Raw genomic sequence first — 19,725 nt, 5'->3', positions numbered from 1 at the left:
ATAATTTTATACAGTGCACGTGGGTGCAGTGGATTATGAAACTTTATTTTAGAAAGATAAACTAATGAATCCTCAAATCTAACTCGCTAACATGCACTTCAGACCAATCACCTTTAACTAGCAGTCTTAGCTCCACCCAGGGGTTAGTCTGGCAGACAAATAAATGATGCTGTGCAACAAAATAACTGTTTTTGTAACAAAAAAACATTTTATTGAGTATATCTTTAATTAAATGTATGTATTTATGTCAAATGTTTATTCTCTAAAGATAGAATAAAGTAATTAATCAGTGATTTATTCATCTGTGACAATTTTGACCCTGAAAATGTGATTTGATTTGGTCGAGTGAGTGGTGCAAACTCTGGTTGTTAACGTAACTGGGCTGTTATCTTGTGCAAATTAAGCAGTCAGATGTTATGGTTTCTTTAAGAAGGAACAGTAAAAGTTTAAATAATAGCACTGTGCAAAGTGCAGACATATTTTGCAAAGTAATTAAGAAACTCTTAAAGAATAATTATGTGATTTTAAAATATAATAAACTTCAACATTAAAATACAAAAATATCTTTATTAATTATGTTATTGGTGTATTTAATTTATCCATTTCTGATTTCATGAAATTGTCACGTGCATTTAGTTATTTTTATTTAATGTGTGGCACTTATGGTCTCCCATATATTAATTAAAGAAAGTTTTTAAATCATTGGACGTTTAACTATAATTATGTTTTTGATTAAAAGAGATCATTTTTATTGGCATGCTGCATATATATCGGATAAGCATAAATTACATATATATAAAATTAAATACATAAAAAAATATCCCAGACATGTTGGGCGGACCAAGTTAAATAAAAATAAAATAAAAAATCTTTTTTCTTATTTGCGTTAAATGAAAGAAGATGTGAAGTGTGATCAACATGGTATGCCAAGCAAGTTAACTTTATTTACACATATTTTAAAAATGAATTATGAACATCATGAAACTCGTCGGATTTTTTTTTTACAGCCACATAGCTTGGAATCCCCCCTGGAACCCCATGCCACAGCAAAAGCGTTCTCACTGAGCTCACTGAAATCTCGCGATGATTGCCTATGACAGAGCATAGTGGCGACGAGAACTGGCTTGGAACGCAGTGAGGAGAGTTGTTATCGAAGAACAGGGAGAGGAGACGGAGGCAGGAGCGGACCAAGGGGGGTGTGTGTGAGAGTGTTTGTGAGGTCCAAAAACAAGGAGCACAACACGGCGTGAATGAGAGAGGCAAACTGGCGGATTTCAACATGGCATCCGGAGATACGCTGTACATTGAGACAGACGGCTCGGAGATGCCGGCCGAAATCGTGGAGCTGCACGAAATAGAAGTAGAAACGATACCAGTGGAGACTATCGAGACCACGGTGGTCGGCGGGGATGACGACGACGACGACGACGACGATGATGGGCAGCCCATGATTGCGCTGCAGCCTCTGGTCACGGACGACCCCAGCTCGATCCACCACCACCAGGAGGTTATCCTGGTCCAGACCCGGGAGGAGGTGGTCGGCGGAGACGATTCAGACCTGCACACAGACGGCGGGGGTGGATTCGAGGATCAGATCCTCATCCCAGTGCCAGCACCTGGGGTCGAGGATGAGTACATCGAGCAGACTTTAGTGACTGTGGCTGGAAAGAGCGCGATGGGTCGGGTGAAGCGAGGAGGCGGCACCGGTGGAAAGAAAGCAGGCAAAAAGAGCTATTTAAGCGGCCCCGACGCTGGTGGGAGGAAATGGGAACAAAAGCAGGTGCAAATAAAGACTCTGGAGGGAGAATTTTCTGTTACAATGTGGGCATCGGGTAAGTAACTTTAGCCATACAGTGTCTGTAAGCTCCGTTGCAATGAGGCCTCATTACCAGGGCGTTGTCCTGCTGCACCAGACTATTTCCTGGAGTGCTCCGTCGCGCCGTTGTGAAAAGCGACGTTTAGTCCGGTTTTTCGATGCAAAACCCTGCTATACCATATGGAAATGTTTTTGTTTTGAAGGGAAGCCATGTTTTAGGTGTTGCTGGGCGCCGCCATATTCCCCGAGACTCGTAAGTATGGCGGCGGCCCCGAAAAGATGGCGATAGACGCGGCCGGGCAGAGATGGCGGCCGTGCTCCGGGTCGGGAGAGAGCTGGGTCTAACATATCTGCAGGCCTCAAAACTGTGGCGCACTTTCAGCTCAATTATAGCCACTGTAGCTCCTGGCGACTGTGTTAATTCAGGTTTAACTTTTATACAGACGATTTTCTTGTAATTACGAACTATTTCTTGAGTATATTATTTAGCCGTTAGCTTTGTCTGGTTCCTGCGGCTGACAGTTAACCACTCCTTATGGCTTAAGCCTTTAAAAGCAACACAGCGGAGGGACACAGCAGTCAGTAATCAGTCAATATTATACAATTATCTTTCTAAAACACTCCAGAGCTAGTATTTAACAGGTCCATTACTGAATCAAACACATTGGTAAAACAAGTTGTCTAGCCCGTTTAGTGAGAGCCATACCTTTTTCATGTGTTACTCTATTTTTAGTGCTCTCTGCTGGCTGGTGAAGAGTAATGTTAGCAGAAATGCATTTTCTGACCTAACTGTTTTTAAAAATGTCGAATGTTGAGGATGGAAATAAACGTCAAATGTCATTTATAAAATATAAAAATAATATAATTAAGAGACTGCAAACTTTGTGACGTTTGTGCTTAAAGGCCCGTATTAAAATATGTTGCATAGATGACTCGAGTGGAAACAACTACCCTTACATGGCTCTGTTTTAGTAAATATAATAGAGAATGTAAAATCGTTGACATGTTTTGCAATTTCATTAATACATTTTGTCATTAATTTATTTTAACGAATTCTGTTTTATAGTATTTTAAAGTGTTAAATAAATAAAAATAAAATAAAACTGACCATTTTGAACAGAAAGCAATATTGATTTTTGCTCAGACATTCCATTAAATGCAGCATTTTACTGTTGCTCGGGCTTTTCTTATTGTGCAAAAAAAAAACTTTATCAATCTATAATCAAACAATTAGTGAAACAATACCTTCATAACGGAAGGCATTTGATTTAAATCGTCACACTTATGTGTATATAGTTCTCATTTACAGCACTTTTAATTTGAATGTTATGTTGGAATTCATCCAATTCTTAGTAGAATGTACCCTACTTTTTTTTTTTAAAAAAAATCATGTTGAATGGTAAAAAAAAATCTAAATAACAATGTGGTAAGTATAATTGCTGTGTAATATCAAACTGCAATTTTGTGATTACTATAAGAGTGAGGAAGTGATAAACGTATTCATGTTATTCACTAATTATGCCGCACCGAAGTGCTTGTTAGCATAATCAGGTGGCCTGCATGCTGTAGCAGATGTTCTTCGACTCCCGAGGCTTGTAGCCAGGGTTCCACCAATATGTTATCGGTTCAGTCTCTGTAATGTGTTCCTAGATGACAATAAAGACATTGACCATGAGTCAGTGGTGGAGGAGCAGATCGTCGGGGAGAACTCTCCTCCGGATTACTCCGAGTACATGACGGGGAAGAAGCTGCCCCCTGGTGGCATCCCGGGGATCGACCTCTCAGACCCCAAACAGCTGGCTGAATTTGCCAGGTGAGAGCGTCTCTGCGTCAGCGGCTCCCGGCGGTAAACAGACGTGTTTACACTGTCAACACAGAGCCCGTGAATAAGCAGGCAGCTGCTGAAGACGCTGTTTTCTGTTGCTTCAGTTTTAAATGTCAAAACTTGCCTTTTAAATATTAACTTGGAAGTGTTGGAGTTATTTTACGCTTTAATTTTGATCCAATGTTTCGGTTAGACGAACAAAAAGCCCTGTTAGGTGAAATTGATGGTGCACACAACGTGGTACATGACTGAGATCAGAGCCTATTTTTGTGTTTTTAGTTTTAAGCGCAACGGCTCCTAAATGCTATGTGTGAAAGAATTTAAGCCCTGCTTTCACACATAGAGACCAAAGATGTTGATGTGTGAGGTAGTGCAAGTAGAGTTAATTTTAGACAGGCCACAACTGCATGTTTACAAAATTAAGGTGCGAGGGGGTTTTAGCACCAATGTTTTTGTTCACAATTCTCACCAACAAGAAGATAAATGCACACTTATTCAAAACTGAAGCACAGTGGACATTTCTCAGGGTTTTTTTTTTGTAAAGTAAAAAAAAAGAAACATTTCAAAATGTCCATTGTGTTTCAGTTTTGAACGAGTCACATCAAAACACAATCAATTTATGTCTAAAGTAAAGTTTGTTCTCATTTTTTGAACTGAGCATCAGCTCAGCTGAAAACCATGACTGACATTTCTTTAGAAAGTTTCCTGAACTGGTTCTTTTACCAACAGGCATAATCTAGGGCTGAACTCTGATTTCTCAGCAGATGCAACAGTCAATCTTTTTTTTTTTTCCCAGTTCCAAATTCTGGTTTTCCTCTATAGACTGCATATTCTTTGATAAGGGAGAGTAGTTTTGAAGCCATCAAGAACAAATAATTACACCAGCATTCTTATTTGTGCATCAAAGCGTCCATTTCTTCCCTTTATCTGATTTTATTTGACCTGCTGAACAGACCAGAGTCAATTCAGGGGGGAAATCGGCCGATCCCAATCTTTGGTCTATTGATTGGTGCGTCTCTACTTCAATAGGTTGCATTAAACTTCTGTTTAAACCTTTTGTTTAACAGAATGATTTTATCTGTGTTTATTTCCCCCTCCGCTCTCATCAGAATGAAGCCCAGGAAGGTGAAAGAAGACGACGCTCCCCGAACGATAGCCTGTCCCCATAAAGTGAGTCTAAAGATGCTGCCTCTCTCAAGAACCCTTTTGAAATGAAATTCACTGTTCACGCAGGTTTAGCTCTGCCTGTTGCTCTCTTTTTTTTTCTTCTTTTTTTTTTTTTACTGAAGGCTATTGAAAAGCATTGATAGCACTTGAGTGCTCTGATGCACAATTACAATCAGGCTTTATCTGCAGCCGCTAATGTAATGGTTTTCTTTGCTCTGCGAGCAGTCTGCTCTTTTTCGTTCGGGCTGTTAGCAGAGCATCGCCTCTTCAGTGCGGTATAGATCTGTTGTTCTGCTCTTTTCAGAGCCTCTTTCCGAAAGCTCGACAAGATGCTGAGAGCACTTGTCGCTGACATTTGTATGAAAGGAAACGTAACCCCGCTCGCACATCAATAAAATATCGACACTGTCGCTGCGACGAACCTTCCGTTATTTGTTTGTCAACTCAGCGCCGTGCTTCCATTTTATTCCTCCTCCCCCCACAGGGCTGCACAAAGATGTTCAGGGATAACTCGGCCATGAGGAAGCATCTGCATACCCACGGACCCCGCGTTCATGTCTGCGCAGAGTGCGGCAAGGCTTTCGTCGAGAGCTCCAAACTCAAGCGCCACCAGCTCGTCCACACAGGGGAGAAACCCTTTCAGGTCGGTATTGGGACTAATCGGTGTCCAAACATCCTTAAAACGTCTTAAGCTCATGTATCTAAAATTAAGGCTTTAAAATGTCTTGAATTTATTACAAAACATAAGTTGGCCTTCAATGTGTTAATGTGTCTTAAATTTTGCAGTGGAATGACTCTCATATTGTCAAAAATAGTGGCCTAAGCCATTTTTTTTTTCCTTTTGCAAAAAGTGATATTTTTTTTTCCTTTATTCTTTTTTACAAAATTACTTGGGCCATTATTTTAGGAAGGCAATAATATAATTTATGCTGTTTTCTTTCTTCTCATGGGACTTTACTGTTATGTGAAAGTTTGAGTCTTGGACAGACATTATTTTCCCTTTAGGATCAATAAACTATTTTTGAATTTGAATTGAATTGAATCTTCATTGCGTTCAGTGACTCGAGGCGGTTGCAGCAACCGCTAATTAGCTGCCAATATCCCTTTGCTAGCTATCTAGTGAGTTTTTTTTTTGTTTTTTTTTTTTACATCGATCATGGGTAAGTATATGTATATTTACTGTCAGTTTGCTGGAAGATGTTCGTCTTTGCCGTTAGTTGACTCCTGTTTCCAATCCGTATGATCTATTTATTTGCAATTGTGTTTACACATTTCTGTTGTGTTAACGTGTCTTAAATTCTTTCAGAATGGTCTTGAAGTTTAGTTGATGAAACCTTCAAAGACCCAGTTAATTTAAGGAAACGCTGTTTAGATTATCTTAAGCTAATGAGCAATAAGACCATGTTGCTCATTCTTTATGGTAACTACTTTGCAGTAATTTATCCCATCAATTTGTCAATTTCTGAATGCACAGAAGATTACAGTAAAAAAAAAAAAAAAAACAGAAACTGAGTCGAGGGACTTCCATGCATCAACAGATTAATCATGTTGTTTTTCTTTCTCCAGTGTACCTTTGAAGGGTGCGGGAAAAGGTTTTCTCTGGACTTCAACCTGCGCACACACGTGAGGATCCACACCGGAGACCGGCCCTACGTGTGCCCGTTCGACGGCTGCAATAAGAAATTCGCCCAGTCTACCAACCTGAAGTCTCACATTCTCACACACGCCAAAGCCAAAAACAACCAATGAGAGCCCGTTTGTCAGCGTCGAGCCACGAAGGCGAGAAAAACAACCTCTTTTCAAGACGTGATGAAAACCTTGAGACTCATTGATTTATACAAAAAAAAAAAACTAAACGAAAAGTTCTGACAGTTTAAAAGACATAAAACACTGAAATTACGTTGTTTTGTTTGTTTTTTTTCCCCAAATCCTCCTTTTTTTCCCCCCTGCTGTCACGTTGGATGAGGAACACAGAGACGACCCTCCCAGCCACCTGTCCCCATTTCTCTATTGGCACTTTGCTACCAGAAGATGGAACCCAAGGACAAACATCAGAGATTTATTTTTACCTGAGAAGTCAGAGAAACAGTGGTATATATTAGTACTTTTATTTTTGCTTTTATTTCCCTCCAAGTGTGCATATTGTACACTTGTCTCAGGCCGTGTTTAGCGAATAAGTTTTTCTCTTTTATTTTCCTGCGTTACAAGATCATACCGATGACACGTTCCACCCGAATCACACATAGAAGGAGTCAAAAAACCAACTGTACGTTTGCATTTCCGCCATCTTTGGTTGTACTTTTTTCTGACCACAGAATAACCTTGTATACTTGTATTGTATGGCTGTATTAAAATTAAGTAGACATAGATAGAGGTGTGATTTAAAGTGTTAACCAATTAAACTTTTAGTCATGAGTTGCTTTATATTTTATATTAACTGTCTTAACACAGATGAATGAGTAATATAATCGTACTCGGCAGCGGTCGCGTTGAAGGGTCTGACGCGTACGTGGTAAAGACTGCGAGACCATCACTTCTTTGTTAGAATGTAATGTACAGAGGTCAGCCATTATCTTCCTTTTGTTGGTATTTACACCCATGTATTTCAACTGCCCACAATAAAATGGGTCATTCCAACTCTGTCAAACTACACTACAGTTTCTCTCTGTGCATCTTCTTCGAGGGGTCTCTAAGTAGGTGTTGGCACAAATTGCTAAGGGGCTTGGTCACAAAGGAAGATTTTTCAAAAAGTTATTAAAACTGCTGTATGTAACTTGTATCAACAATATGGTTTTTTAGCATTTTTGAAAAACTCAGTATGTTGTAACAGTATAACATGAGACATACGGTGTGAAAAATCTAGTTCCTCTGCCTTTTCCCCTTTGGTCAGAAACAACCAGTCAGAGCTAAAAGGAGCGTCTTGGCGCTGTCAATCATTCTTGTGTACACGTTTCCCACACTCTCCCCTCTCTAGTAATATACAGCTAGTTAGCATGGCTACTAATAACAAAGGATGAACATCTTTTCTTGTAACGTAATCCCCCCCCAACATGACCACATTTAGCAGAAGATTGATTGACAGCACTAAGACCCGCCCTCTGGCTCTGATTGGCCGTTTTTGACTGAGTGTAGGACCATAGGGAAGTGGAAGCAGAGTTTGCTTCTTTTTTTTTTTGTTCCTTTTAATATGATCTGTCTCATGTCATACTGTCACAACATGATAGTAGTTTCAGCAAATATGTAAAAAAAAAAAATTTAATAAAAGTTACATACTTTTATGTAACTAACCTGACAGTCTATTAAATATTTAGTTCTTTGACAAAAGATGTTAAAAAATTGATGTGGCATGTTGAGAGAAGAAGGGCATTTAATTGCACGTAAACACTAAAAATAAATAACCTTGTTAAACAAAATATATCTGAGGAAAAAGTTATGGCACCCTTCAGGAACTGATGAAAACTTTGCAAGATTACATTTTTATTTCATAACTAGATATATGGCTAACTGCAAAAAACTTTTAAGAGTGTATTTTTGCACTCTTAAATGCTTGAATGGAATGGGAGTCGATGCTTTAGACTGACACGTACTAAACCAATATGGAGCCAAGTCGAGAATCCTCACAGGTTTGGAGAGAAAAAGACAACCGGTCGGTGAAAAGCATCCATCAAAGTTTCCTGCATGTGTTGTAGCAGGTGGAGCAGACTGACTCACTGTGGTGAGATGAAAATGTCACGCAGTAAGTCGAGAGAATTAAAGCCAGAAGGCTGACTTTTAAAAAGAAATAATAAAAAAACATCTTGCAGGCTTTGGAGCAGCTCTCTCCTGATGTAGGCATCATTTGGAATCTGCAGGTACATCCTAAACATGCAGTTCATACAAGGCCGGCTATAAAACAAGCTAACCTCATCCGCATTGGGTGAAAACAGATTTACAGACGAATTTATAAAGCTGGCCTTTTCCACAGTGCAACAGCAGAGGTTATTAGCGGGAATTAGAACACCGCACGACATCTTGCATCTGTGTGTTTCTTTTTGGGATCAAGCCAAACTAAATCTAACCGTCCATAAGGACAGACTGTATCAGTTTTAATTCGTTTTAAGCTCAGGATAACGTCCTAAAAGCTATATCCCTTCAGGAGGATTTCCATCCCCCTCTCTCGGGGCTCCATTGGCACTTTCTGACTCGCCTCATAAGTCCATTCCTTTTTCCGCTCAGCCAGCAGGATTAGCACGAACCGGCTATGTCAGCGTCCCGCTAAGATCCCGCTCTTTGGTTCCCTCCCGCTGCAGACTCCAGACCTGCTCCCGTGGCCCCCTTCGGGCCCCAAACAGCGGCGGCAGTGCTACTATCCGTGGTGCTGATCTGCAGCCTCTGGATGTTTAATCACCAACTCTCTGTGTGTGTTTAAAGAGAAACATCCTGTGCTTTGAAAAGTATTTAAGCCCCTCAAACCTTTTCTCATTTTGTCACGATGCGAGCAAAAATCTTCAGTTTATTTCACTGGGATTTTTAGGTGAAAAACGAGGAGAAGGTTTTTAAGTGACATGAAAAGTAGACGTCACATGGGTCAAACTCGAGACCTGGGGGCCAACTAGCTTTTTATGTAGTCCTCCAGACTCCAAAAGGACACATAAATCAAACTTTCAAGATAACAGTTTTGTGCTTACATATTATTTTATCCATCAAATCAGTTTCTGATTGACAAGTTTCTGTCAAGTTCTAGTCCATGACCGATGTGGCGAGTAGCAAAAGATCACATATACCGTCACACATAAGCGCAAATACTGCAAAATTCCTTGCAAATATTTCTAAATTAGCACCGCCAAGAGATGGTGGTCAGAGTTAATGAGAAGATACCTGGAGTTGAAGGAAGGGTAATCCTGAAAGAAAACCTGTTTTACGGTTCTGGATCAAAGCATATTCATGAGTTACAATGGCCTAGTCAAGGTCCAGATCTTAGTCTAATTGGAGAGACATGAACATACTGTTTACATACATTCTCCATCCAGTCTGATAGCTGTTTTCAAAGAAGATTAGTCCAAAGAAATTGACATAAATTACTTGTGCAGCTAAAACTTTCGTAGCACAGTTGATTGACGCCACATTTGCTTGATTTTGTAAATGTCTGTGTTGCTGGTTGACCTTTGATGACCTCTGGAAACATTTATTAATATCTTTAAAATGACAGCGCTTCACAAACACACACTTTTGACAGATTTTGTTTGACGTGAAGGAGGCGGGCGGGACCTAGCTTCACTCGTGTCTTATTTTGTGCCGATGTGTCACGTAAAAAATCCCTTTAAACTCCACTATAACACACTGTAGCAAGACAAAACGTGAAAAAAAAAGTTCATGGTTTACGAATACTTTTTTTTTTTTTTTTTAAAAGCAAATGTTAATATTTGAAGAGTTTCCTCCTGAGCTTCTCCCTGTTAGAAAACTCCTGTCCCTCTCTGCCTGCCAGATGAGGAAATCAAATAATTTCACCTTGGCGCATTTGGGATGTCTTATTGGCTTTCTTAACCTCAGAGTAGGAGTTCGGTGTTCCTACTTTAAATTCACACCTAGTGTTGTTTTGTTTTGTTTCACTCTCTCTCTCTCTCGCTCTCTTTTCTACCTGGGACTAACTTTTGACTGAAGTGACGTTCGAGCCCAGCCCCTCCTCCCGCCGCTTGTTTTCGTTCGTGAGTAAGAAAGCAAGTCAGAGTATGTAAAGCTGATTCCTCTTGGGGATATCTGTCTCTTCTTCTCCTCTTCTTCTGAGGGAGCATTTATTTACAGCACTGGATGTTTTGATTGACAAAAGCGGGGGGAGACGAGTGAATGCGCTACTTGTTATGCAGCTGAAGTCTGTCAAGCCTTCAACACCTGCTCTCTTTCAGATGCTTATTTCATTACAGCTTCCCTCTCTCCCAGGAGTTCAAATCCTTTTCTTAAAGAGAGAGGTAAAACAAAAGAAGTTGTCCCACATGTTTACCTGGCCTTTGTTCTTTTTCTTTTCGTTATCTCCATCACTCTGCTTCTCTCTCTCTCTCTCTTTCTTTCTTTCTCCCTCTTATCCTCTGATTTGGTCAAGTCCTGGCTTATTTGCAGCTGAGTGGGATCTTGCCAGCAATCTTAGCTCCCGAATCTTCTTTCATTAGTTCCTCTGCCTCTCCTGTGCCGCTCTGACGGCGAGCAAACGCTGGTTTATCACACCAAAGCCGAGCGAGGGAGATAAGACTAAACCTCTTTCTGTCTGTGTGGTGTGGAGACACTGCAGCTCTCTCTCTCCGGTGGTTTAACATTTGTCTTACGCTTCCTAATAACACCCCTGAAGGGATCTGCCTCCTCCTTGCAAAGCTGAAGCTTCCAGCTGCACACAGTCTGGTTTTAACACTCAAATAATTTACACTTGATTCTTGGTTCACACAGAGAGAGAGAGAGAGAGAGAGAGAGAGAGAGAGAGAGAGAGATCTTCACTCTTAAAATGCTGAGCTTCTTTGAAGGTTACACCTTCCTCGACATAAGATGAGGCGCTGCCAGTGAGAATCCCTCCTTAACTTCTAAATTGCTTCTTCACAGCCAAATTGCTTGTAAGACAAGTTGAACTGTAATAACTCTATTTCTGTAGGTCAAATCTGTTCACACGTTTAAAACTGTTGAAGTGTGCTTTATGTGTGTGTGTGTGCATGTGTGTGTGTGTGTGTGGGGGGGAGGGGGGGGGGGCATGTGTGTGTGTCTGCTATACTGGGCCCCATAAGAAGAAGTGTAATTTATGGGTTCAGGGTTAGGTTTAGGATTAAGGGGTGAATTGAGTCTAGGTTAGGTACATATAGGTCAAGGTTAGGCTATAAAAATTAGAGAAAAATTAATGAAAGTCAACACAAAGTCTATGTGAAGATGAAAAGGCATACAGTATATGTGTGCCCATGTGTGTGTGTGTGTACTTGTATATACTGCATGGAGAGGACCACTTCAATGATGTTTACCAACAAAGGGAGGTCATTCGTGGAAAACAAGGACCTTTTTCCACTCCTCACTTATTTTTAATTTTTGCAGAGCTACTGCATTATATTAGTTAGGTTTAGAGGTTTGGTGTGAATTAAGTTTTGGCTAAAGTTAGGATTAGGAATAGACTAGTACTGGTTGCTGTTAAGGAATATGTCTGGGTGGGTTAGGCATAAATGTTGTATTATGTGTTTTCCAGCCATATTGTATCATTTTATAGTACAATCAAGTAACTGTTATCTTTTGTTGTTATAAAAAAGATATACATATCAAATATGACTTAAAAGAAAATAGACTGTATTTTAACGTCTTAAAATTTGGCCTCTGTCTCTTTAAAAAATATCCTGCTCTTTTTTAAACTCTGCCTTCAGGAAGTCATCACAACATGGCTCTTCTATTAAGCCTTTAACAATGTTTTCCACCAGCATTGCACTGCGAAGTAACTCATATAATGGTCTCAGCTAAAGCACAGTACCACCTGGTGTTTGCTAATTACTGCTGACTAGTCTTAAGGAGCTGAGTGAAGGAGTTGGGGTATAGGGTTGCTCTGTGAAGCAGAAGCTGAGAAACCTTGAAACTGCTCCAATGAGGAGCTGCGTCTCTAAGGCGATGCTTGGTCCACCCAGACATTTTTGCACAGTCGAGTGGTTGCCATGGGAGATTACAGGATTTCTTACACATGTATGAAAGAATCAAGGCAACACTTCAGATATGTTTTTGATGAAGGCATAACATTACAACGTGATGTAAAACTCAAAAAAGTCAACTTTACATAATATTGCCCCTTTAATAAAATGAATGGAAGTCAATACAAAGTTCTCAGTTTGTATAGAAGTACAGGAATGTGTGTGTGTGTGTGTGTGTGTGTGTGTGTGTGTGTGTGTGTGTGTGTGTAGTCTTGTATTTGATATATTGTAAGACTAATTTCCTTAACACACACAATGTTGCGAGGACCCACTACTCATAGGACCAAAAGCCCGGGTCCCATAACAAGCGCTGTTTTTGATTAGGGATTAGGTTTATGGTTAGACATGTAGCAGTAATGGCAAGTTTTAGAGTTTGGGTCTGATTTAGGCTACAGAAATGAATGAAAAAATTAATGGAAGTCAATGCAAAGTCCCTGTGAAAATAGAAAGACATACTTGTGTTTGTGCGTGTGTGTGCGTGTGTGTGCGTGTGTGCGCGTGTGTGTGTGTGTGTGCGTGCGTGCATGCGTGTGTGCGTGCGTGTGTGTGTGTGTGGCACAGCAAGGGATGCTATTTCTATGCAGAAAGTATGTTGCCAAGGTAACAGAGGAGTGAGAGCATGTGTGTGCGAGTGAGAGAGAGAGAAAGAGACTGAGTGAGCCCTCCCTCCCTCCCCCACCATCACCACCTTCCCTCAACACCAGCACTGCTGCTGCAGATGCTAGAGTGCAGTACTCCACCTTGCTAACATGCAAACATCAACGTCTCTGAGTCAAATTAAAATGTCAGCCCACTTAAAAGTTTTATTTCTAGGCTGTTTTCTTCTCTCTACAGAAGAGGCTGTGAAGTTACCCTTTCGTTTTCCCGTCCTGTCTGAATGTCTCACCTCTGGTCCCATTATCGGTTCTCCCAGAACTTGTCTGTGGCCTAAAAATAGAAAGCTTACCTGTCTTCCTGCCTCCGCTGGAGCTTCTCCTCAATCACTGCCTCATCCTGTGTCCTTGCTCTCTCTGTTAGCACAGCCTCAGTCACAAGTTATCACCATATCATGTAACTTTCTGACTTTTTAATATTTAATCTGAGCTATTTTTTTCCAGGGTGGAATAACAGACAACAAACAACCTCACTGAAGTTTAAAAACAAAAGTTGGAGGCACAAGTTTGAATTGATTACAGATTCTCTCTTATCTGCACAAGGGCCACGAGCAAGGCCCTGGTGTCATTCTGGTTGGGTATTTGACTCACTCTTTGCAGTAGAACTGATATCGGTTATTTAAACGGGATTCAGAGAGCGGTTTTATGGATATTCTAGCCCTGATGAGAGTAAGAGAAAACATTGTGACAACTGTTCTCTGAATTAAAAGTTGTGGTCACACCCGGAAACAGGCACTCGTCTGTTTATGTGCTGCTCGGAGCTTCCAAAACTCATTAGGTTACATTATGGATTTGCTGCAGATGTGCAAACATTTCGAACGCCGCCGTTCGTCCGCACTTGTTCATCCATGTCATGTGCATGCCGTGCACTGGCTCTTATCTCTGCGCTCTGTTTTTCCTCTTCTCTCCTTATCAGTCTGACATCAGGCAATCATGTGTCACTCCCAAATCCACCTTTGTTTGATTATTGCTGTATTTCTGCATCCCCGTCACGTTCTCATTCTAGCTGGTCGCTGAAGGTGAACTTGCATCAAAAGGGAGCGAAGGCCTCTGCATCTGCATTTCAAATGACAGTGTGGCAGTGCAGCGATACGATCAGCCTGCAGACTTCATATTGAAAAATAGACTCCCGGTTTAATGAAGATGCCTTCGCAGGCCTAAACGTGCGGACCATCTGCAGCTGCTCTGTTCGATCAGCTGATCGGACAGATCCCAGTCGGCGCACAATTCACGTTGAATGTCACGCTGAGGATTCATGTATCATCTTATTAGGCACACTCACTCCACTCGAAGCAACAAATAAGATTAACGCTCAAAAACATGGCCTTTTCATAATCCCCCCATGAGCTGGTTATTTAGGGCCTGAAGCCATGCTGATTTCTGCGAGTGGATATTCAACAATATGCAAGTGAAACGGAGACACGGATTAACAGGAGAAACACAGAGTAAACAGCCTTGGAAATGTACTCAAATGTATTCGTACCCCTTATAACGCTGTCGCATTTTCACGACTGGGCCAATATTGGCATCATGTTAAGGACTCTGTGTTGATCTTATATGTTCTGTACCTTTAAAGTTTCCATTTACAGTTTCAGTTCCCAGTAAGTGGATTGTTATGTTTTACTTCATCTGTGAACTTTACTGAATTTACTTCAAGTTTTTGTTTAATCATTTCTCTGCTCTTGTTAGTCACCTGTAGGGTTAGTGTTCTGGCTCGTTCTTGTGCCGAGTTTCATTTTGCTTGGTGTGATTGTGTTGTTTTCTAGTTTCCATATGTTTATTTCTGTTTAGCTATCAGTTCCATAAGGTTCCCTTTGCTGTCTATTTTCTGAAGTTTCTCTCCCAGCTGTATTCACTCAATAATTAGTCTCACCTACACCTTATCCCAGTATCTTTCCTTTCATTTTGTGCTGGATTCTACTGCTGCCTTCTCCTCCACTACTGGACAAAGTCTCAGGTTTGGATTTTCTTGCTCTACTTTGGACTTTGTCTTTAAAATGTAGTCATTCATAAAATAACTCTGCATTCTATCTGCCCATCTACTTGCCTGCATTTGAGTCCTCTCTATACGAAACAGCAATATGGCAGCTCTGGTTGTATGTTTAGGATTGCTGTCTTGTCAGAACATCAAATCTGACCCCAGTCTCTAGTATTTGGCAGAATAGAACAAATTTTCTTCAAAATTTCCCATCATGTTTAGCTCCACCCATGAAAATCTAGCCAAGAAAACAATCTCTCAACGCAATACTGCCACTATATTTTATGCGAGACAGGCTCCTTTAAATAGTATTTTGAAAGTTGGCCAATGAATTTAAGTTCAGTCTCATTTGGCCATCTTCTTTGTTGTGTCTCCTACAGGGCTGAAAACAGGATTTAATATAGCTTTGTTTAGTTCATTTAACCCCCTAGTCTCTCTTGTATTAAAGCTAGATTGTAGATCGTCTCAGATCTTTTTTTAGTGGTATCAGAGTTAAAAACTTGAACGCAAATTCACACTTAAAAAAAAAAAAAAAAAAAAATCATTGATCACATTAAGTCCCCCAAAATACACTGATACACTGAAGTAAATGGTTGTAAATGTGGAAAAAGGGTGGGGGTGTCAATACTTTTGCGAGACACTGTAAGTGCCCTTAAGATAATAATATTGACCCAAGACCTCCCAATAACAGCGTATTCCCTGGTATCATAAGCCTGAAGTGATAACAAGATTAGCACTCGAAGTAAATCACTGTGATTGAAGCTTTAAACGTCCCCCTTCACCAGCAGTTGATAAATAGTTGAGAGCAGACTGGCACATCTGCCTGGCTGCCTGCACTGCTCCTTTAGTGATCTCCTGCACTGGGGAATCAATGGGAGATCCATCATTGGCGGAGAAGCACACAGTCCAGAGAAGGAGAGCAAATCACTTCCATAAGAGATAGCAGCTATCAGGGAAATGGGCAGAAAATGGTTCCTAATGGTGCCTGGTTTGCCTGGCGCAAACTGCAGCCAGCCTCTCCAGTCGTCCATCACCCTGAAGCATATGTAACAGAAAGATTGGAGGCTGTGAGAGAGGAAAAGTAAGCGAGGAAGGCATCTGTTCGTTCAGCGTGGGAACCCCTCGGGGGGGCAACACGATAATTTGAGTTCACGTCAAATCAGATCTTCCGAATGTGCCTCCGGATCTCGATGTGTCACTTAGTCTGTTTGTCAACCAGGAGGGGAGTCGCTCCGCAGGCACCAACCGGAGTGTCACCTTCACTCAGCCCGACGACTCCATGTTATGAAACTGCTCGCTCGTTTGCAGTCAGCTTTGTCAAAAAAATAAAAAAACCCGGCTCCAACCTGTCTCCAAACTCTCCTGGCAAACACCAGTCGAGTGGTTTTTCACGGTGAGACATTAGTAATCACAACAGGACACTTGGCAGGGACGAGTTTTCGGCTTGAGTCATGGGTTTGATGCCGACAGTTGGCTGCTGAGTAAACACGCAGACCTTTAGTTTTTGGATTTGACCATTTAAATGATCTTTCTTCTTGTCCAGACTGCTGTGTTCCCAGAAACAGTAATCACATTCACTATTAATGAGCCATGATGCTCATTCCAGACCCATTTACTCCTCTCAATAATGCATAGTCTTTGGAATTGCCTGTGCATATTTTACTCAACGGCACCACTTCCTCCAGAGCGATACCGGTGATGTTTTGGTTGTGCTCAACACTCATGTTTCTTTTTTTTTTTCTACGTGTTCTCCTAGGAACAATGCCTGCCAGAGAAATGATGTCTCATGTGTGACTTTGACTAACACCGCCTGCTGGGTTGGAGATAATGAAACATTGCCAGTGGAACGTGCTAACTCACTTGTTGAAGGAGCTCAGTTCTCCCATTACTCCCCTCGAACCGGGCCAGTAAAAGGCTCTTCAGTTCGCTGAAGTGAGCGCGATGATCTCTCTAAATAAAGCAATTGACCGCAAAGTGAACACATCAGGGCTCCAACGTAATTTTTCTCCACAACACGATTGCCATTAACGACAGTAAGCTGTGTTATCAGACGCCATGTTGGTGGAAGTTAACCATGGAAATCCCATTAGGGAACGAAAAGCCCAAATTAGCAACACTGAAATGAAACCTTTGATCTACAGACCTTTTAAAAGCTTTTCTTTAGACTCGTTTTCAGAACAATTGTGAACACGTGGAAGACGAAATAGATGGCATGGCAAAAGAAAAGTGATAGATAAGCGATATCTGAAAGTCAGGTCTATAATAAATAGAAAAACATACTGTACTGTCAGCTAATGGACCATTAACTGCCAGTCTTTGTGTTTTGTAGTGCTTTTCTTTTTATGTTGGAGTTTAAATGCTATTTTTAACTTCCCAGGTAGGACATTTTTGTTCCAGATATTGTTCAGAATCACATAAGATTAGGTATTTTTCAATATGGTCAACTTCTCTACAGTAGCAACAAGCCTTCTTGTTCACCACAATATTGACTCCTAGACTAATATGAAACATAATCAATGTTATATGCCTTAAATCTCAGTAACGCACTAAATTTCATCGGTATAACCTCATCACACCAATGAAATTTGTTTTTTCTTCGCAAACGATCTTGCTCCTCCAGCTATATTGACAGTGCTTTCATGCGTAGCAGCTAGCTGGAGTGTTTGGCTAACGTTAGCACGTCTCCTCTCTGTTATATGACTTGCTAAAGATTCAGTTATAACATATCTCGTGTGGCTCAAATTGTTTCTGTACAGACAAAACACATAAAAAGCCGTTCTCTTGCTTCATTAATTAAGCGCTTCGAACGCTGTAGAATTTAACAACTTGCATCTCAGCTGCTCTCCACTACAGCAGCACTAACGGCTGTTGGGACCAGCGGAGATTTGTTGAGAAGTACCTTCTTTTGGCAGCACTCTGGCAGCCCTCACCCACAGAACAATGTGGAACTGAAAGACTATTGATCAGTATGACACTAGGTATTGGACCTCATAAAAATTAATTATGTATCCAATAATCAGAGTAGAATAACTCAGTCCAGGTTTGACCAATCTGTATATGGAGTACTATATAGGACTTTTTATGTTTGTCTCAATGTCAGGTAATTCTAAAACAAACAAGCAAAAAACCAAAAAACCTTGAGAAACTCTTTCAAAGTAGAATAGAATAAAGCTTCCACGAATCTTAAGCTATGTTTGAAAAATCTATTTTTAATGATAAATAACCCAAATCACATTTATCCTGTCTGAATGTTACAGATAAATCAACTGCAGTGTGGAAGAGCCTTTTATTTAGGGCTGCATAACAGATGCCACATTTAGCACCATAATTTGTAGTGAAAAATGACAGTTTTGTTTTGGTTGTTTGGATTATTGGTTTTCCCTCAGGAGCTTTTGTTGAAAAAAAAGAAAAGGGACATTACAAAATTATTCCTACTGCTGCAAAAATAACTACATCAACATGTGGATGTTTACAGTTCTGACAATACCTTCCATAATACTTCTTGTAATTTTGATTTTTGATACATAAACCTAAGCCAAACACAGAGAATGAACACAAGCCAACATTAGCAGTAGTCTTCAATTCAATTGTTTCAATATGGATACTTTTAACATCTATTTGCCATTCTGTCTTTTATAGAGTAAAACAAGCTGATACTAGCCAGTTAATTATGTCTAATGAGGGCAATTAGGCCATTGGATTATATAGAGCTTGCAGTTAGAAAGGATTCTAATAGTTGGTGGAGAGGAGTGCAGTGCTCTGTTAATTTCTCTAATCAAACTTTTTAAAACATTGATGTACTTTAAATTGGGTTTAGTCAGGCAGTCTGATATCGATCATTTAAAAGCGTCTTGACAGCAACCCAATTGGGACATCTCTAATTTTACATATTTGTTCTTTCATAATTTTTTGCAGAGACACAACAGAAGATCCATTCTTATAAGTCTGGAGCGACTCAACCAAAGAACCTAGCCCAGTTGACAAACTCAGTCAAATACTGAACTGACGACATCGACGAGAAATTGGCACCTTCAAAAAGCTTGAAAACATGAACCTGACTCATCCTGAGCAACATTTAAAGACGCGAGGAACGACTCCAGAATGTTTTCTATTAAAGATTATAAGTTGTGATGGTAGTTGCCTTCAGTGTTCCCCAGAAACATGACAGCACCTTTCAGCTGTCGGCACGAGGCAGGACAGTAAGCTGAATAGAGTGCGGGGTCATGAGGTGATGCCAGGAGGGGAGAGGCCACCCAGGGGCCTGGAGACACATTACAGGGGTTAGAAAGTGGGTCAGGCTCATGCACTTTGGTGAAGGGAACCATGCGGTTTTGATGTTGCCGCAGGCTTACACTCAGCTGTGCTTGTCGTCTGACCTCCAGTCGAGGTCTCTCACCCCGCTGCAACCTCCTCCCCATGCTCACCATCTCAGAGAAAGTGTGCAGAATACCTAAGAGGCTGCGGGGCCGCCTCACAAAAGGCAGCTATTTTCTGCCTCCCCTGCTCTACATTCTGTCTTGTCTCTCTATAAATCTCTGAGTTATCTTCTCCACACTCTTGCTTCTTCATCCACAACCCCTGTGCCTCAGCCTCCCACCCTCCTCGGTGTA

At 40.8% G+C, this 19,725-nt stretch overlaps 1 protein-coding gene and 1 long non-coding RNA gene across 3 annotated transcripts; both read left to right on the top strand.

The window, feature by feature from the left end:
* Positions 1–1,036: 1,036 nt before the first annotated feature.
* On the top strand, positions 1,037–7,460 carry yy1b (YY1 transcription factor b). 2 transcript variants are annotated; one of them, XM_008398359.3, is made up of 5 exons: positions 1,037–1,832; positions 3,467–3,629; positions 4,751–4,811; positions 5,293–5,451; positions 6,375–7,460. In XM_008398359.3, the coding sequence occupies exons 1-5, from the start codon at positions 1,280–1,282 to the stop codon at positions 6,555–6,557; spliced, it is 1,119 nt and encodes a 372-aa protein (XP_008396581.1). In that variant the 5' UTR covers positions 1,037–1,279; the 3' UTR covers positions 6,558–7,460. The 2 variants fall into 2 exon arrangements, with proteins under 2 accessions (XP_008396581.1, XP_008396582.1); XM_008398360.3 differs by having other exon boundaries at positions 1,042–1,832; positions 3,479–3,629.
* A 5,744-nt stretch (positions 7,461–13,204) lies between these two features.
* On the top strand, positions 13,205–19,246 carry LOC103457889 (uncharacterized). Its single transcript, XR_532494.2, has 3 exons — positions 13,205–15,094; positions 16,872–17,047; positions 19,031–19,246. It is a non-coding gene; the product is annotated as an uncharacterized LOC103457889 (long non-coding RNA).
* The last annotated feature ends 479 nt before the right edge of the window (positions 19,247–19,725 follow it).

Source organism: Poecilia reticulata, chromosome 21 (genome assembly GCF_904066995.2).
Source record: "Poecilia reticulata chromosome 21, P_reticulata-male-v2, whole genome shotgun sequence".
NCBI lineage: Eukaryota > Metazoa > Chordata > Actinopteri > Cyprinodontiformes > Poeciliidae > Poecilia > Poecilia reticulata.
Note: the sequence above shows the minus strand (reverse complement) of the source record. Positions and strands in the feature narration are given on the sequence as shown.

Excerpts from the sequence above, each read along its gene's own strand:
- yy1b (XM_008398359.3), top strand. The coding sequence starts at position 1,280 with ATGGCATCCGGAGATACGCTGTACATTGAGACAGACGGCTCGGAGATG. Across the intron at positions 1,833-3,466 it reads TGTTACAATGTGGGCATCGG|ATGACAATAAAGACATTGAC; the intron begins GTAAGTAACTTT and ends ATGTGTTCCTAG. Across the intron at positions 5,452-6,374 it reads CAGGGGAGAAACCCTTTCAG|TGTACCTTTGAAGGGTGCGG; the intron begins GTCGGTATTGGG and ends TTCTTTCTCCAG.